Source organism: Lissotriton vulgaris, chromosome 6, assembly GCF_964263255.1.
Source record: "Lissotriton vulgaris chromosome 6, aLisVul1.2, whole genome shotgun sequence".
Classification (NCBI taxonomy): Eukaryota; Metazoa; Chordata; class Amphibia; order Caudata; family Salamandridae; genus Lissotriton; species Lissotriton vulgaris.
The window spans coordinates 412084806-412104333 of record NC_141694.1 but is presented as its reverse complement, the minus strand read 5'-3'; the positions used below and the strand labels follow the sequence as shown (position 1 = coordinate 412104333).

At 47.5% G+C, this 19528-nt stretch overlaps 1 protein-coding gene across 2 annotated transcripts in view; it reads right to left on the bottom strand.

Annotated features, from left to right (window-relative positions):
• FBXO9 (F-box protein 9) overlaps positions 1-19528 on the bottom strand; it is a 373518-nt gene that overhangs the window by 326785 nt on the left and 27205 nt on the right. For both annotated transcript variants that reach the window (XM_086926428.1, XM_086926427.1), the window contains exon 2: positions 15255-15326. In XM_086926428.1, coding sequence (XP_086782554.1) covers positions 15255-15326 — 72 coding nt within the window. The remainder of the gene's footprint in view (positions 1-15254; positions 15327-19528) is intronic.

The following is a 19528-nucleotide window of genomic DNA, read 5'->3' as shown; positions in this document are numbered from 1 at the left end:
ATTTTCTGCGTAATTGTGTAAATATGGTTTATTTCAATTTTGATTTATTTTGTATGTTTTAATAAATAGGGCCAGTGGGTCGAAAGGTCACCCGCCTTCCAAAGAAAGCCCTCTCACGTCCTGTTAATAATGTTATGTTGGTTAACAGAAGGGTGGGGGTCCTCCGGCATTCCCTGGCCATACGAGCACATGCAGGAGTAGGTCTGAGATAGGTGGCACCCCAAAGGGTTCTCGGTCGAAGGCCGAACCGATGAAATTTGAGAGAGGAGGAGTCACTAGGTCTCATGAATCGAAAGACTTCACAGAACAAAAACAACTTGCACAATTCCGGACTTAACACAAGATGGCTGAAGTATGTAGAGCATGCGTATTTACAGCCACCCATGCCATCTAACACATATATACATTATACACTTAATCAGGCTCATGACTCGAAAGACTTCTTTGAAGAAAAACTACCACAACTTCGGACCACACACTGGATGGCAGGAGTATGTAAAGCCTGCGTATCTACAGTCACACAGGCCCTCAAACAGATATATACATTATACACCTGCCAGCAAAATACCTACATTGTCCTGGCAAAAGAATGCGCAATAAAGGCATATTTGTTATAAAAATGTGTGGTAAAGACACATGCGTTGTAAAGAAACGTGTGGTTCCGACCGCGTGGTAAATGCAGCTTCCTAACTTGTACAGATGGCAGGCCCCGGAAACGTCCTGTGGCGGGCCCTGTAGACCTGTGACAAGTGAAAGTACTCTGCATAATAGAAACCTCTGGGATCCTAATCATCAGTTTGTGTCTTCCTTACACCAAATGTTGAAAAGCTGGGCTAATTGTTGACAGCCACCATTCAAGAAACCTAAGGGAGATTGAGACTCCCAAACTTAAAACACTTTCCCAATGTTAACTGTATGATCTTGCAAGGAGTTGGTAGGGCCCGATAGTTGGACTAAACATATAATGGCTAGGTGAGAATTTAAGGTTAGGGCATGACCTTTCATGGCCAAACCGCAGACCAGGATGGCCGTGTGGCTCTAAAGCTCCTCTGGTCGCCTGGGAAATCCATCATCGTCCAACTTTCCAGTGATGCCCAAGGGCCTGATTTGCTCTGCCTGATGATGCGCTGGGCTCCCTGACCCCCCTGAGCTCTTGAACGCTCCGATTCTGTGCCTGCATGAGGAGATCTCAATGCATTTTCTAGTCTGCCCTGGACAATCCAATATGGCGGCTCCTTTGCGATCGGCGGAATCCTGGCGATGAGACAGCTGAAGTTGCGGTTGTGGCCGGATATGGAGATAGCGTCTGCAGTGAGTAGGCGGGGGGCAGGCTGCGGCGTTATTCGGCCGTGCACTGGCAATCCCAGTGCAGCATTAGCGGGGGTCTGTTAACCTCCCGCGGACGTTAGCTGGGGTGGCCTTCCGTGCGGTAAGCTGCATTTGGCATGGACTCACGGGGACAGGGCCCGCGGGGGGTCTCTCCTGCACGCCCGGGCTGGAATGCACATCTTGCGATGGTTGCCGGTGGGGCCGCTCCGCAAACAAATGAATGGGCGCCCGGCTTAGCCTCCCTGCTGTGCTCTCCATTCCGTTCCTCAGCAGGGCGCCCGCTCACTTGATCACTGAGGTGTGGGCTGCCAGCAGAGGTTTGCACCCCCCCCGCCTTCTTCCACCAGTACCTGCATGCCTGTCTATGCCTTATGTCAGTCACTGGACTATCTTTCAATGCACAGACACGGCAAGATCTTATTCTGCCTGCATTACTCATGTACATGAGTGGCATGATTCCTGAAGCCTGGTTTCCTCTGCTTGCTCTCTGCCCCGCCATACTGCCACATTGTCTCCAATAATTCTTCATTGTGCTACGCATCGGGAATGTGACATTTCTCTCAGTGGTTGGGCTTTCTGCTTTTATTTGGCATAGCTTTACTTCCCCTGCCCCTCTATTCCTGCGGTGTATGCCAGACTGCGGAATGGGCCGTAAAGACCAGAAACAGTGCCTGCTTGCATTCGACAAAGTGTCAGACACCACACAGGGGGGAGCACTCTAGCGACATGGCGGAGGGAGGGCAGAAAACCTTCGCCAGTGAAGAGTCTTCCACCCAAATGACCTCCCTCTTTCAAGAAATGCGTGCTGGCTTTAGGGCACTGGATGTGAGGTTTGATTTGCTGAACAAACACTTGGCAGACATGGGGGTCAAGATACAAGCACATGATAGACGTCTGGATGCTGTGGAGTCTCGCACCCCAGATCTCGAAGATGGCACCACTCAGACGCTTAAGAGGCTTGACCGCGTGGAACGAATCTTAAAAGAGGTCGCTATCAAGAACGAGGACTTGGAATCGCGCAGCCGCCGTAACAAAGTGCGTATTCTTGGCGTGCCAGAATCCACCGCCACCGGCCGCATGGACACCTTTGTGGAAACAGTCTTCATTGATCTTTTTGGCAGAGATGCATTTACTGCTGGATTTGTGGTCGAAAGCGCTCATCGATCTCTTGGACCCAGACCAAATCGTGGTTGTCCGCCTCGACCTATCATAGCCCGGATTATGAATTTTAGGGATAGAGACACTGTGCTTCGTATGGCACATGAACACAGCGAAACAATATGGCAATGCTCCAAATTATCACTGTTCCCGAATTTTACAGTTATGGTGTAGGAAGCCAGAAGGAAATTTAACGGAGTGAAAGCTACACTGAGGAATCTTGGACTGAAGTATGGCATGTTGCATCCAGCACGTCTAAGAGTGGACTTCGACGGCAAGTCTTGCATATTCGACAGTCCAGCTGAAGCATAGGAGTTTTGCGACAAGTACAAATCTAACAACACTCGCTCTAACAATCAACATCGACTCTCACCATCGCAGACTGGTTCGGACACAAGTATGGAACTCATCTCAGGCTCAGGACATGGTTGAATCCTTAGTCAGGTTTTTGTGTTGTCAGAAGCTGATGTTTAATTATATGGGACGAGCTGTATTCTACGTTTTACCCTATTGCCTATGGTGACCATGGCGTTGCCTCCCCCCGGGGTGAACACCGTATAAATGTTTTCTGATACAATTTTGAGTATTTTACACGATTTGTTTTTGGTAATTATGTTCCACATGGAGCATTGTTTCTATTCAGTAGGAGGGGGATTGTCTCTCAGTGAGGGTCGAGAGGCTGGGTGGGGGTTGGTGGGTGGGGCTTGGTTGTTGCTCATTGTTAATGCGCTATTTACTCGGTTTAATGCAGTCAGGTATGTTGGGCAAGTTCGAGTGTTGCGAGACAGATTTGCAAAGTCAGTATTTACATGGCTAAGATAGGACATAACTCCACCCCCTCAGAGTTGGCTGCTGTAACATGGAACATTTGTGGCCTCAATGACACGCCAAGTAAGAGCGTAAGAAAAGCCAAGTACTCCATTATCTTCTCAGACACGGAATTGACATTGCCTTCCTTCGGGAGACCCACATGGCCAAAACTGATCAGAATCGCTTTGCTTTGAGCTGGGGCACTCATAGATACTTTGCTAACTATAGCAACTATGCTAGGGGTACGGTCCTTATACATAAAAAGGTCCCCTTCTGCTTTCATTCTGAGACCAAGGATAGCGAGGGCAGATACACGGTAGTGGTGGGCACGATGATGGGCCACAAGGTTGCGTTAGTTTACGTTTATGGCCCTAATATGGACTCCCCAGATTTGTATTATTCCCTGCTGTCCCTCCTCCTCCGCGTTGGCCCGACTCTCCTATTGCTTGGGGGGACTTTAATGCTGCACCTGATCCTACTCTAGATAATACCTCGAGTGCACCAGACCCGAAACCCTGTGCACGCAAAGCTTTGGCCTCTCTAAAAGACCAATTCTCTTTAATAGACATCGGACGCACCCTCAGCCCCCAGCACACCGACTATACCCACTACACAAGATCCCACAAGACGTGGACATAAATAGATTATTGGCTGGCTTCCCCGGGTACGTTTAACTGGTGCCATTCAGTCCGTACGTTCCCGCGAACATATTCTGACCACTCTCCGGTGTTATTATCGCTGAAAGTCCCCCGCCCAGAGGGTTTAGAGAGGCAATGGCGGTTCCCAAATCGAGCCTTAGAGGATGAAGTATTCCATAATGACATTAGGGAGGCGATCGAAGAATACTTTGAAATCAATACTGGCTCAGTGAACTCCTCAGCAATGCTGTGGGAGGGCTTTAAGGCTTATTTAAGGGGAGTATCCATATCCAAACATGCAGGGGTACTGCGGGATCTGCATAGATGCCTGGCAAAAATTGAACAGGAACTCACAACATTAGACTCCGGATGCAAAACCCGGAACTCGACAAAAAGCGACTGTTGTTACTTGCGGACTATAGAGATACAGCCGATAAAGAAATTCTGTATATGGGGAAATATCAGTCTGCCTTGAGATAGGGAAAAAGTGAACGCCCGGGTAGGGTCCTAGCCCAGATGATTAGACCTCCCTATCAAAATGCATATGCAGCTCAACTGCGTGGGGACTCAGGACAACTTCTTACAGATTCAATGGACATCTGGGGGGGAGTTCTTGGCACATTTTAAGAAATTATATACTTCCAGAGTGGGGAAAGACAGAACGGGGCAGGAAGCATCTCTCTCGGAGATAGCTCTTGTATACCTTGAGAGATACATGCTGGACTTTCTAGTGGAACCTATATCCGAGACGGAAATAGATGAAGCCATTACTGCCCTCAAGTCTTCTTCTGCCCCTAGGCTGGATGGCTTCATGGGAGCCTTTTATAAAGCCTTCAAAGATTTACTGATTCCACAACTCCTAGAGGTATACGCTGAAGCATTGGAAAGACAGACCTTGCCCCCATACTTCTCCCTAAACCAGGGAAAGACCCCCTTCTGTGCGGCTCTTATCGTCCGCTCTCTCTTTTGAATATGGATTACACAATATATGCTAAAGTCCTCTCCATTAGACTTTCCATATTGATGGAATCCATTATTTCACCGGCGCAGTCTGGCTTCGTCCGGCATCGCTCGACTGCCTTCAACTTACGTACTCTATTCAATACTCTTCACAGAATAGGAGTATGGTTGGAGAAAGACCCGTCCTTTAGGACACATGCTAGGAAGACCGCAGGGGTGTGTTTTGGCCTGTTGCGGTCAGCGCGCAAGGTGCTACCACTGCTCCCCAATCCATCCAGGAAGCTTCTGATTCGTGGTTTAATCTTGTCGAGACTTGACTACGGGAACGCACTGTTCCTTGGCGCTCCGGAAGCGACCTTTAGGACCCTTCAACAGGTGCAGAATGCAGCCGCTAGACTGCTGATGGAGGTTCCTAGAAGACATTCAGCTGTTCCGGCCCTGAAAACGCTTCACTGGCTCCCGGTTAAGGAGCGGGTGAAATTTAAAGCGTTATGCACGGCCCATAAAATCTTGCATGGTAGGGGCCCTTCTATCTTGTCCAAAATGGCACGCCCCTATAAACCGACACGGCCACTGCGATCGGACCAAGGACGTCTTCTGCAGTTAACCAGAGTAAAAAGAGCTCGCTCTGGGGGCCGGCGTTTCTCAGTGCAAGTGGCGGCACTGTGGAACTTCCTGCCCTTTAAGATTTGTTCGGAGCCTAACATTCTGCACTTTAGGAAACTCCTGAAGACGCATTTGTTTCCTGTGTAGTGACTGAGTCTGAACTTTCCCTTCTTCGTTCTGTTCAGCGCCGGGATGCCCCAGGGTAACTGAGCGCGCTACAAATTTCATATAATAATAATAATAAGCCCCGAAATCTCAGCTATTGCGGTTCTCTTAGATACCGAAAAAGTGTTTGACTCTTTAGAATGGCCTTTCGTAATATCCATTATGCAACATATGGGGATGCCGGCGGGCTTCGTAGCCACGACAGCGCTACTGTATAGTCAGCCAACTGCCAGACTACGATTAAACTGAACACTATCTGCTCCTTTCACACTTTCTCGGGGTACAAGGCAGGGCTGCCCGTTGTCACCACTGTTATTTATCCTGGCGATGGACCCATTAATGCATAATTTTCAAGAAAAACATCTGCATAGGGGACTTCAGTTCAATACCGGTCCGCTGTTGGTATCGATATATGCAGATGACACTATACTGTACGTTCGGGACCCGCAGACTAATCTTGACCCGCTCCTCAGAGAAATATTGCGTTTTGGTACATATTCTGGGCTGGGCATTAATTGGCATAAATCAGTGATTTTTCCTCTCACGACAGGTACAGTTGAGTGGGACTTGCAGTTCCGATTGGAATGGTGCACAGATTCTGTTAAATATTTGGGCGTTCATATAAACTTGGATTCTGAGCACGTCATCAGGCTTAATTATGGGCAGGCTGTCTCGGCTCTGGAGGCACAAGTGGATAAATAGCGTCGTCTCCCACTGTCTCTGGCGGGCAGGTTGGCCCTTATCAAAACGGTCGTTCTCCCGAAAATTTTTTTAATCGATTTCATAATATTCCTATCCCCCTGCCCAATCGTTTGTTCTTGACGCTTCGCTCCCATTTAATTCGATCAGTCTGGGGCACCAGGGGTGCTAGGGTGAGCTGGCAAACCAGGACCTTACCCTGTGATAGAGGGGGATATGGTGTCCCAGATATGCAGTTGTATTATCTGGTGGCGCAGTGCAGCTTTGCCCAGGCGTGTTACCACCCCGATGCCAGAATTCCTTATTTACGGCCTGAAGCTGATCTGGTCCTTCCGGATTTCTTAGCATCGATCTTGCCTATAGGTTTTCCTAGAGACCCGAGAGACATCCAAACAGCATCCACAACCAGTTGGCATGGGAGAAACTGAGGCGTCTCACCCGCACCCCTCTCCTTTATTTCTCCGCACTTACACTCCCGAATTCAAAGTGGCTTCCCATTGAGGGCGAAACTCTTGTACAACGTACATGTGCTAAATATAACATTGTTAAACTGAGAGATCTATTTCCCGAAGGACACGTGTTTGACCCTGCTGATGTGTCCAGATTCCCTGACACCACATTTATTTTCATGAGATTGCGCGCTATGTTACGGTCCGTGGCCCCTGACTTTCCACTCGAGCCTCCGTCATTCACCCCACTGACTTTGGTAATAGAAAGCGAGAGAGGAACACACCTGATTTCCAAACTTTACAATGCATGTGCAGCGATTGTCCCGCTTGATGATGATAGACTCCGCACTGCATGGGAGGTAGGGATTAGTTACTTACCTGTAATCCTAGTTCTCTTCCAGGGGTATCCTCATCAAAGTCATAAGCATTAGAATATTCCCGCCTATGTGCGGGACCCCGGAAACCCAGGCTGCATTGCAAACACACAGTCTAAAAAGACTGAAAAGCTAACCTGTAGCTGAATAGCAATAAACTGACACCGTGCCTTTAAGGCACTCATGACCCCCTGTATCCCATCATGCTCCAGGGGTGACCGCTAGGTCAGTTGTTCTTTTCGGAGACTGAAAAACAAACCCAATAACAAATAGGTTAACAATATCTCCTTATTAAAGAGCATCCTTTGCCCGGGGAGGCGGGAGGGTTGCTTATGACTTTGATGAGGATACCCCTGGAAGAGAACTAGGATTACAGGTAAGTAACTAATCCTTCTCTTCCAGGGGATCCTCATCTATAGTCATAAGCATTAGAATAGAATAGCGAGCCTCTCCTCATCCCTGCGGGCAAAGGAAAGATAAGACAGTAATCTCATCAACAAGTCTGAGTAGACTATATGCTACCCAAACAGATTCCTCAAGGAGGCTTGTCCTACTTGAGTATCGGCCCTGGAATCAGATTCGAGGCAGTAATGCCTCGTAAAGGTATGAACCGATTTCCAGGTTGCAGCCTTGCATATTTCTGACATTGGAATGTCATGTAAGAAAGCTACTGTAGCAGCCTTCCCTCTAGTGGAATGTGCTTTTGGAGACATCAACAAAGGCTTGCCTGCAAGCTGATAGGCCAATTTAATGCAAGAGACAATCCATCTGGAGATGGACCTCTTGGCCGCTGGAAAACCTGTTCTCATTGAACCATAGTTCACAAACAGTTGGTCCATTTTCCTAATCCCTTTAGACTTTTCCAAATAAAACTTTAGCACTCTCTTAAGATCTAAGGAGTGAAGTGACCGCTCGGCTGGGGTAGTAGGATTTGGAAAAAAGGAAGGGAGGGAAATAGACTGATTTATATGAAAATCAGAGCTGACCTTAGGCAAGAAAGATGGATGAGCCCTTAGGACTACTCTGTTGTGGTGGAAAATAGTATATGGTTCCTTTGCATAGAGCGCTTGTATCTCACTTACTCTGCGCGCAGAGGTAATTGCCACCAAAAAGGCTGCCTTCCAAGAGAGATGTTGCAAGGAGGTCTTGTGGATGGGCTCGAAAGGAGGTGACTTTAACCTGGATAGAACTAGGTTTAATTCCCAAGGAGGAGAAGGATTTCGCACAGGGGGATACACTTTCTTCAACCCCTGGAGGAAGTCCTTAACCACTGGAACCTGAAAGAAAGACATCTGATGAGGTGATTTTCTGTATGCTACAATGGCTGACAAATGCACTCTAATAGAAGTGTACTTTACACCAGAAGCTGCCAGGGAAAGGAGGTATGGTAAGATGACGTCCTCCTGCCCTTTAGTCGGATCTAAAAGATGATCCCTACACCACAAGTAAAACCTTTTCCACTTGACCGCAAAGGACGCTCTCGTGGAAGGTCTCTTAGCCTCCTTTAAAATGTTCATGCATTCGGGAGGCAAGTTCAAATGTCCATATTGCAGGACCTCAGGAGCCATGCTGTTAGGTTCAATGATGGGAGGTTGGGATGCATTATCCTCCCGTTCATCTTGCTCAACAGGTCCGGCCTGCAAGGGAGCCGTTTGTGTGGACACACAGACAGATGTAGAAGGTCCGGGTACCACCACTGCTGCGGCCAATTCGGAGCAATCAGGATCATTTCCATGTTCGACCTGAGGAGCTTGGAAACTACTCTCGGAATCAGAGGCAAGGGAGGAAATGCGTATGTGAACGTCCCTGACCAATCCATCAATAGAGCATTCCCCTGCGTTCCTGGCCGGTGGAACCTGGACGCGAAGGCGTGGCATTTGGCGTTTGTCGTCTGCAAACAAGTCTATGGATGGACGACCCCAGCAACGAAAAAGCTCTTCTACTACTTCGTCGTTTAGCACCCAGTCTTACTGATCTTCGAAGTGCCTGCTGAGTGCGTCTGCTTTTACGTTCCACTCGCCCGGAAGGTGCACTGCCACTACTGTGAGTCCTCGAGAGAGAAGCCAATGCCAGATTGTCTGAGCCTCTCGAGAGAGTGGGCGAGATCTTGTGCCTCCTTGTTTGTTCAGATAGAACATGGTGGTTGTTTTGTCTGTCTGAACTAGGACTGAGCTGGATTCGATCGCTGGTAAGAAAGCTTTGAGAGCCAGGAATACCGCTCTGAGTTCCAGCATGTTGATGTGGTATGTCTGCTCCTGCGCAGACCACTGTCCTTGAATTTGAAGCGGACCCATGTGTGCTCCCCAGCCTTGCAGGGAGGCACTATAGACTGGGAAGGAACGGGTTGGTGAAACGGTACCCCCACCAGCACATTCTTTCTCCGAGTCCACCATTTGATGGCATCTTTCGTTGCCTGGGAAAGAGTGATACGATCTTCCCAGCGTCCTGTCGCTTGGTCCCACTGATCCTCCAGAGCCTGTTGTAGCGGACGCATTCTCAGCCTGGCGTTTGGGATGAGAAAAATGCAGGACGCCATGGAACCCAGCAGGGATGCTAGTTGTTGGGCTGTTGGAAGCTGAGACTTTAGCAGAATCCCACATTTCTGACTCATGGAAAAAAGTCTCTCCTCCGAAGGAAACGCTTTTCCCAAGCGTGTGTCCAGAACGGAGCCTAGGTAGTGGATGGACTGTGTAGGCCACTGGACTGACTTCTCCAGGTTCACATGGAGGCCGAGCCTGTGTAGCTGGTGCAGGCACAGTTGTAGATCGTGCAATACTTGTACGGAGATGGACCTTTTAGGAGCCAGTCGTCCAGGTATGGGTGAATGAAGAGACCCTTTTTGTGAAGAAAAGCCACCACCACTGCCATGCATTTGGTGAAGACTTGTGGTGCGGACTTGAGACCGAAGGGTAACACCTTGTACTGGTAGTGTTTGTTCCCTACGACAAACCTCAAGTACTTGCGATGTTGTTGAGCAATTGGGATGTGAAAGTACGCATCTTGCAGATCCACCGAACACATCCAATCTCCGGCTTGAAGATGTCGACATATTTGGTGAAGTGCTAACATGCGGAACTTTTCTTTGACGATGACTTTGTTTAATAGTCGTAGGTCGAATATTGGTCTGAACTTGTCCTCCTGATCTTTTTTGGGGACAAGGAAGTATCTTGAGTAAACTCCCTTTCCTCTTAGAGAGGGAGGAACCTCCTCTATCTCACTTTTTTGCAGTAGGACTTTCACCCCTCTTCGGAGCAAGCTTAGCTGATGAGGGCAAGAGCTCTTTGGAGGGATGCTCTTCGGAGGAGCACGGAAACGTATCTTGTATCCATTGCGCAGTATATTCAGCACCCACTGATCTTTTGTGATGCTGACCCACTCTGCCAGGTGTTGTGAAGCACTTCCTCCCACTGAAGTGGGTAACGGCGCCAGAGGAAGCCACTGTTCAGGCCTTTCCTCCTCTTGTGGTGTTGGAGGATTGTTGGTGACCTCCTCTACCTCTGCTGGGCTCGCCTCGAAACTGGGGTTTCCCTTGGTTCTTATTTTGGGACCACTGAGGGGTTTGAACCCTCTGTTGAGCCCCTCTCCCCCTGTTGGTCTTGAAGCGGCGCTTGAATTCTTTTTTTTTCTCCAAGCCCACCGCCTTCACCGTATCCAGTTCCGTCTTCATTCGGGTCATCTCTTCATCCACATGCTCCCCGAAGAGAGCGGAACCCGAAAAAGGGAGATTAAGGATGCGATGCTGACCATCCGGCTTTAGACCTGTAAGGCGCAACCAGGCCGATCTTCTGGCACAAACCCCATGTGAATAGGAATGAGCCGAAAGCACTGCACCATCCGCAGCCGTGCTGATCATCTGACTCGCCACCAGACACCCCTCTGTAACAGTTTCTTCAAAGTCCTGCTGGTCTTTTTTTGGCAGTTTGGCTTTGAATCTTTCCATAGAGTCCCATAAGGCTCTGTCGTATCGACCCAGAAGCGCAGCCGCACTAGAAACCTTAAGAGTGGAAGCAGCTGAGTTGCAAACCTTTCGACCCCAGGAGTCTTGAGCTTTGCTGTCCTTGGCTGGTGGGACTGAAGACGAACCAGCGACAGCGTGCGTCTTCCTCGCAGCTGCCACAATTACAGAGTCTGCTGGAGAGTCAGATTTTACAAACACCGGGTCAGAAGATGCCGGTTTGTACTTCTTCTAAATGCGGGCTGGAACCGCTCTGATCGCCGCCGGAGTTAGGAAAACCTCTTTGACAGGATCCATAATCCCCGGGACTAAAGGCAGCAGAGGACGGGAGAGGTTTCTTGTGTAAAGTCTCAAAAATGACTGTCGTTGTTACTGGAGGGACAGACATTTCAATGTTCAGTTTCAGTGCTCCTCTTTGCAGTACATCCAGATACGTGCCAATGTCATCCACTGGGGAGGACCTGGACGTAGGACTGTCCGTCAACGTAGGGGAGTAGTCCCTCTTGGACGACCTGGTAGAAGAGGTAGAGGAAGTAGACGGGGTACGTCGACGTCTACGGTGAGCACTGTGTCTCCGCTCCCGCGATCTTTTTGAACGCTCCTCCCGTCTAGGAGAGCGAGACCTGATCCGATCTTCTGACCGAGGTCCCCTTCTGGGAGATCGGGATCTTCTGGGAGAACTGGCTGGTGGTCTCACAGGTGATTTGCGCCTGGGAAGACTACGCTTGTCCATCTCCTCTAACAGATTCTGAAGAGGAGACCTGTGTTGTGGGCTGGCATATTCTTGCATGCGTTTGGTAGCCCCAGAATTTCGCCAATGGTCCAAAGATTTGTACCATCTAGGTGACAGTCTGACGTGCTCGGCCGAAGGATCTGGCCGACGCTCAGGAGATTTGTGCACAGGAATTCTGGACCTTGAATGTTCAGTTGAGGAGCCAGAGGTACGTGAAGATGAATGACGGGAAGCATACTCCGTCACCATGATCGCATCTGAATGCCTCGACGTCGAGCGTTCTTCCCTCGCCGTCGAACGCCTTCGAGGAGCCGGCGGGTCAAACAATCTCGACCTTGAATGTCCATGAGAGGGTCTGTGGTCTCTCGACTTCGAGCGGCGATGAGCAGCCGTCGACGGAGTCCTCTGTCTTGACGTCGAACGGCGATGACCGGCCGTCGACGGAGCGCTCTGCCTCGACGTCGAACAGCGATGTCCAGTCGCCGACGGAGGCTTCTCTCTCGACGTCGAAAGACGATGTCCTGTCGTCGACGGAGCTCTCTGCCTCGACGTCGAACGGTGATGACCGGCCGTCGATGGAGTTCTCTGTCTCGGCGTAGAGTGCCTGTGCGACGACGGCGGAGGGGTATTGGGCACCCTCGACGCCGAGCGCCGACGAGGCACTGATGGAGACTGCGTCCTCGACGCCGATCGACGAGCTACTGTCGACGGCGGAAGGGTCTTGGTCCTCGACGCCGAACGCCTCTTCTTGGACGACGGCGGAGGGGTCACACTTCGACGCTGGTCGTCGCCTGGATGACGACGGCGGAGGAGTAACCTCCCTCGACGCCGGTCGTCGCCTGGTTGACGACGGCAGAGGGGTTATGGATCTCCATGCCGACCGTCGCCCGGTTGATGGCGGCGGAGTTGCCTTCCTCGACGCTGATCGTCGCCCGGTTGACGCCGGCGGAGGGGATTTGGACGACGGAGCTGGATCCTTCGACGTCGTCGACGTACCTGGTCTTCTCTTAGACGGCGAGCCCGCCGTCGACGGTAGTTTAGAAGAGAAAAAGTCCATCAGTGGTTTTTTTCTCAGCGCCGAGCCCGACGCTGAAGTTGAAAGGTGTGAAGACTTCTTTTTTGAAGACGTATGAACCTTCTTGGAGCCCTTCCTTACCGGTGATCTTCCTCTTGAAGACCTGTGAGCCAGGCCATAAATGCGAATCCTCTCCCTGTCTTTGAGAGTTCTTCCTGACAGGTGCTCACAATGAGGACAGGTGCCTGGATCATGATCTTCAGGCAGACACAGGATACAGACGTTGTGGTGGTCTGATTTTGCCTTCTTGTTGCCACAAGAAGGGCATTTGTCAAAGAGTGAAGGCATTCTCAGAAGAAAATGTTCACTAAACTGACTGAAAAAAACAATATCTTACTTGACTAGATGTTAACTGTCAAAGTAAGAGCAAAAGTTGTCAAAAGTGAAGTATTTTTCTGTCAAAAACCAGAAACATAGTGGAGCTGTGTAACCAGGGTCCTTCTCTGAAGGAGCCGGAAAGAACAACTGACCTAGCTGTCACCCCTGGGGCATGATGGGATACAGGGGGTCATGAGTGCCTTAAAGGCACGGTGTCAGTTTATTGCTATTCAGCTACAGGTTAGCTTTTCAGTCTTTTTAGACTGTGTGTTTGCAATGCAGCCTGGGAGCTTCCTATGCTTCCAGGGAGTTATGAGAATTTCTACTGCTTTATGAGCATTAAAACAGTTTCTAAACAATTTTTGGTGTTGTTTCTCATGTTTCTAATGCTTTTTATTCATGTATGGTGGAAATTCTTCACAGCATATTTCAGCTCTGATTTGCATGCGTTTTATATATTTATATATATATATATATATATATATATATATATATATATATATATATGTGGGGCACATATAATATAGTGTTTCCGTGGTCCCGCACATGGGCGGGAATATTCTAATGCTTAGGACTATTGATGAGGATCTCCTGGAAGAGAAATATCGGTACGCAAATCACAGATGAGCAATTGTCCAACTGCTGCTCTGTCACCAAAAATGTTTCCATTAATAGCCACCACAAATTAATACACTTCAAATTTCTGCGCAGAATATATATTACCCCCGCTAGATTACACAGAATTGACCCGTCTAGGCCCCACCATTGTCCTAAATGCAAAGCCCCTTATGCTGATTTTGCCCATCTGGCATGGACCAGCCAGAGTATACATGCATTCTGGGTTCAAATACATAACACTATAAGCAACATGGTGAACGTCCCGTTGGTTCCATTACCTGAAATTGCCTTACTGGGGTATGTAGCACAATTTCTCCCAAAATTCGTAGGTTTGTCGCCATAAGCCTATTGCTAGCCAAAGGGGAAATTGCCATTTACTGGGGTGGGAAAAGTGTGCCATTGGTGAAGGAATGGCTAAATAGCTTGGCCACTTGTTCCATGAAAAGTGAATTGTATGCTGCAACTAATCCTCCATCTTCCAGACCTAAAGACATATGGGTTCCATTTAGAGAATATTTAGTCACTCAGTGTGCAGTCCCCGCTACACAGGTGGAAAAAGGCATGGTCCCTACAGGTGTAGGGTAACTGGTAATGACATATCAGCTGCCCTTCTTTGTCGTAGTGCACTGAAATGATTGTTGGTTCCCAGGGAGAGCCGGGATGGTATGTTTGGTGCAACAGGTGTAAATCCTTATACAATTATTCGCTGTGGTAAACTGGGATGGTGGTGGATGTTAATATGTAAATCCCTCCAGTTTTTTTTTCTTTTTGTTGTCCTGCTATGACTGTCACATATTGCCTACCTGCCTAGACTGTAACTTACATATTCCTTTGTAATTTCAATGTTTGTCCATATTGCATGGAAATGTTCTATGATCTATGGAAATGCTAAATAAAGTTTAAAAAAACTTTGAGAGAGTTAATGGTCATCAAATTGGATATTCCAGTAGCTAGTAAACACTTTTGTAACCTGGGATTGCATAGAGCAAGATTTGAGATCCATACAACCAATAAATTGTATATATTCTGCCTGGAGATCCACAGAACGCATGTGGATAGCCAAGTGAAGGACATAAGAGCTGGTCTAAAAAAAACACGTTGAGGGATTCCAGGTTAGTCACGGAGAAGAAGAAATGAAAGACTGAAGATCTACTGCCTGGACACATCACACAAGAGAAGATGGCCATGCCAGGGCACTGGCTCCCACTTGTTGGAGGAGGATGGAGTGAGACACAGTGTTAAAGGCAGCTGAGAGGTCAAAAAGATCAAAGCAGACCAGCCTTCAGAGTCCACATTCATGCAAACATAATTTAGCTTCTTGGGTCAGACTAGGAGATTATGGTTGGCAGATGCCACTGTAGACATACCTGCAGATTTGCTTCGTTGGGCTTTTCATTTTCATCAGACTTCAAGATATCAGAATCTTGATCACCTTCTGCCTGTGCAAGATAGAGAAAAAACACAAAGACTCAGTGGATCCAGGGTGAAATCTACATAATGGATTTGTTATTCGCTACACTGTACAGTTTTATGTACTATTATGCAACATTAATTTGTCATTAACGTCTAGATGTACAAAGGTAGCCCTGAGAATGTAGTTTACCTCAGGAGACAGGGTTGTGGAATTTATTAAAATATCTACTTGTCCATGGGGCAGGTTGCTTCATAAATCTACTTGTCCTGTAACACAATCCACTTGTCCCTTTGGTGCCATGTGGTTCGGCGACAAATTATGGCAGCAATCTCATTATATAAGAGCTCTTATATAGCCTCTCTGATTATGCCAGGGCTCATAGCATAGTAGTTTTTGAATACTAGCAATTACTTTATGTTGCCACGTTTCTGCAGATCTACATACTGGGACTGAAGGTAGTGGTAAGCAATATTTGCAGGGTTGGAATGCCCTTTAAGTATGTGCAAACCTACTAACTTGCATGTTTTAAGGGTTTTCAACAACTCTTCTCTAATCTTTTCCCATACTGAGAAATGTTGGAAATTTACTCCTGACAATGGCAGACGTAAACTTTCTTCCGTGGTTGGAAAATAGTGGTTGATGGGAAAATGACCTTGCAAACACTCGCATGAGCAAATCTACACATGCATATCTGCTCATGATAAACTGCAGTTCGCAAATATTTTCTAGGAGTACATTTCTTGCCCTACTTCTGTAAATTCTTGTAAATTCACGAAAGCCATATAGCTGCACTTAATGCAAGGACATATACCAAGGGTGCACTTTTGAGACTTTCTTTAATGATCGAGCCCCTAATTTGGTCTGGCATTAACCACAACCATTTGTGTTTATTAAAATTCTCTCTCCCTCTCTCGATCGGCTGGCTTCACTGTGAGTGACGGCATTAAGTTCTTTCACAAGGAGTATATGGGCACACACAGTACTTTTGTTCAGTGGCAGTAACTAATGTGGCAGTGTGTGCTTTTTCTAGACCAATTTTTTTGTGCTTTTGCCAATGTTTGTTATAATGGTGAGGGCCTGGCAGCTCTAACATCAACAAGGCTTTACAAAAACCATGCCAAAACAAGTTACGTATTGGCAAAACTAAAAAGCTGACCACTAATTTCAGACCTAATGGCTTTGCCAATGCTTGTTTATTTTTGTTTCTCATAATCTTATTGAAACTGGTTACATTGATTGGCCAATATGAATATTTGTGCGAAATACTAGCATGCATCAACACATTTTACTAAACGATGCTGCAAAGAAATGGTACCTGAAATTTCACAGTAATTTAGCAAAATGTTTTTTTTCTCCTACTTTCATGTTTTTTAGGAACATTTTATATTGAAAGCAAAGAGTCATTAATCTTGCTTTCAAGCTTCTGCAAATATTTGCATCTAATCAGAGAGCTTTCTGGGAGCATTCTGCATAGCCTCATATTGCTAAACTTTGAAACCGTGAGTACACATTTTTGTACTGGAACCACTGTCAGTAGTGCAGTCAGAACTTACATTTACTTAGAGCGCTCACCCTAATAATAAAGGCTTTCAATTAATGAACCATAAATACAAGTTTGAACAGATTTAACATAGGCACACAAATAATAACTTAACTTCAGGGAGTGCCCTTCCCCTAATGTGCTACTGCAAACTGGCAGTCAAAGGGTTTGTGCTGCAGGGGATTGGGCCTACTTGTCCCAAGGACAAAATACACATTAAAACGTGTTGCCCTTGACCCCAAACAATATGTCCTGGGCGTCGGGCTATAGGAATTCCACATCCCTGGGAGATGAACTCCATTATTACTCCTAAAAATAGTTCAGCTATTGCCTATATATAGGCTCAGAGATAACGGCCAGGACTGTACAGCAATTACATAGGACTTGGTGCTCTTTCCACTAGCGATTTAAAGCGCCATACTTTTACACAGGGTCATGCACTAAGTTAATGTGGTCTGTTATCTGTCAGCAGTTTCATTTATTACTACCTTCTCAGGACTTCCTCTCTACTACAAATGTACTCTGTCTGTTAGTGTCAACCACCACTGTTTTACTTGACTTAATTTAGGGGTTATCAGTTTCAATGCTTCCCGTTTTGGAGCTCCGCAAACTATTATTGCAACAGCAATCCCAGCTTCAATTATTCCTTATGCCAGCAGAGGATACTTATGTGCAATTCCTAACTTGCAACAATCCTGCAGGCTAAACATACACACAGGACAACACACCACCTGCCAGCGCAGGTGGTATTTTAGGTAAGAGAGTCTTGGTGTCTCAGCAGAAAACGGCTAGTCAGGTGGCAGTGATCAGAGTGCCATTACCTGGTCTCAGTGACGGGTTCTTGGAGTTAAGTAGCTGGTCTTATCCAGCTAAATATAATCCCTAGTCAGTTCACTAACTTTTTTATTGTGTTGAACTTGTGACATGAATGGTGTGCAATTAACAATAACAGAAGAACAAGCATTGGCATAGCCAATAGGTCTCGCCTTTGGGACATTATAAGTGTTTAGCCAGGCAACAATTGATGTTGCGCCAAGGATATTGTGCTGCATAATTAAATCCTTATAAGGTCCCAAAGGCGAGACCTATTGGCTATGCCAATGCTTGCTCTTTTTGATGCAGCTAACAAGCACCATCACTAGGTGGTGTAAAATACTGTGCTTTCTCTTGCGCCAGAGTACATGCCTTACCAATTCCGAGCAGACACCACAATGAAGCTCCAACAAAAATCTTGGCTCCCAGCCTCAAATGCTTCAGACCTACCTGGGGCCAGACAGTAACCTTTCTGGGCTCCAGCTGGTCGGGTGAGGGGTGGCGGAGGCATAGAATACCCTTCACAGGAAGAGGCACCGGTGTGAATCTAAGAAAACCCGCTGGAAGCGCTCCAGCCTTAGATTGATATATTTGTTACTTGTCGGTTAGATGAAAGCACCCTGGTGTAGTTTACATTGAGAATGACGTTGGTCATATGACTTCACTAGATCAAAGAGGACACTGTTCAATGGTAATGGGCGCATGTATGTCACCCAAATAAGTGGGAGAGAAAAGGAGTAGGATAGGGGAACGTTAAGAGGAGAGTAGTAGTGGAAGAAGAGAAAAGAGGCAGATGTATATCCCCAGTTGCAAGGATCCAATCCCGAAGGGGAAGGCCAAGTCTTGCCTCTTGTTCGCCCTCACATACCCAGAAGGATGTCATGCTTCATCATCAGGCTTTTTGGTGCTCCTCGTCAGACCGGCGCTGAAATGTCTGACAGGCCTTCGAAGGGTCTCTTTAGCGGAGATCTTTAAAAAGGGAATACGCCGTAAGGAGAAAGAGAGAAAGAGAAAGAGAGAGAGAGAGAGAGAGAGAGAGACACACATACACACACACACACACACACACACACACACACAGGGGTCCCTGATGCACCAGATGAACAGAAATTCGAGCCTATTGGACTCAAGAAATTGCAACATGGAACGTTGTTGCGCGGTCAGAGTTTTGAGCCTGTGGCTCCTTGCAGCGGGAGCGACAGCTCTGCTGTCGCAACCTTAAGCCTGTAAGCTCTGTAAAGCAGTAGACATTGCTCTGCTTTCAGATTGACCCTGTAGGTTCTGTGAAAAGCATATCCACAGGTGTAGTTCCCATTGTCACTTTTACCAGTCTTGCAGGAAAGCATTGCGGTGGACGAAGTTACATTTACCCAGAATTCAGTCGCTGAGCAGGCTAGTTTTCACTTCAGATCTTCTTGAGCCTGTAACATCTACATGCACGAGGCACGGATCTGCTGTCTGAAACTCAAGCCTTTACTGCATAGCCAGACGTGCTGCTCTGCCGACAGAGGCTCGAGCCTGTAAGATCTGTGCAGACTGCGGTGTATCTCTGGGGTCCGAGGCTCGAACCTTAGCACTCTAAAATTACAGCATACCTAAACTCAGCGCTATGCAAAACTTCTTAGTAATCATATACGCGAGAAACAATAAGAAGTGAGGGTTAAAGGGTTTCCTGGTGGCAGTTTAGTTTAGTACTTGTGGCGAGGCTGCGCACTCCCACAAGCTGTATGCCGCCACAAGCACGAGTATGTGCTTGGAAAAAGAGCTGTACGGCAGCTAAAGGTCTCCTATGTAGCGCATGCGTGCTGCGTAGGCGAGACCTAAAGAGAGTTAGTGGTCAAAGTGATTCAGTTCCAGACACCACATTCGTAAAG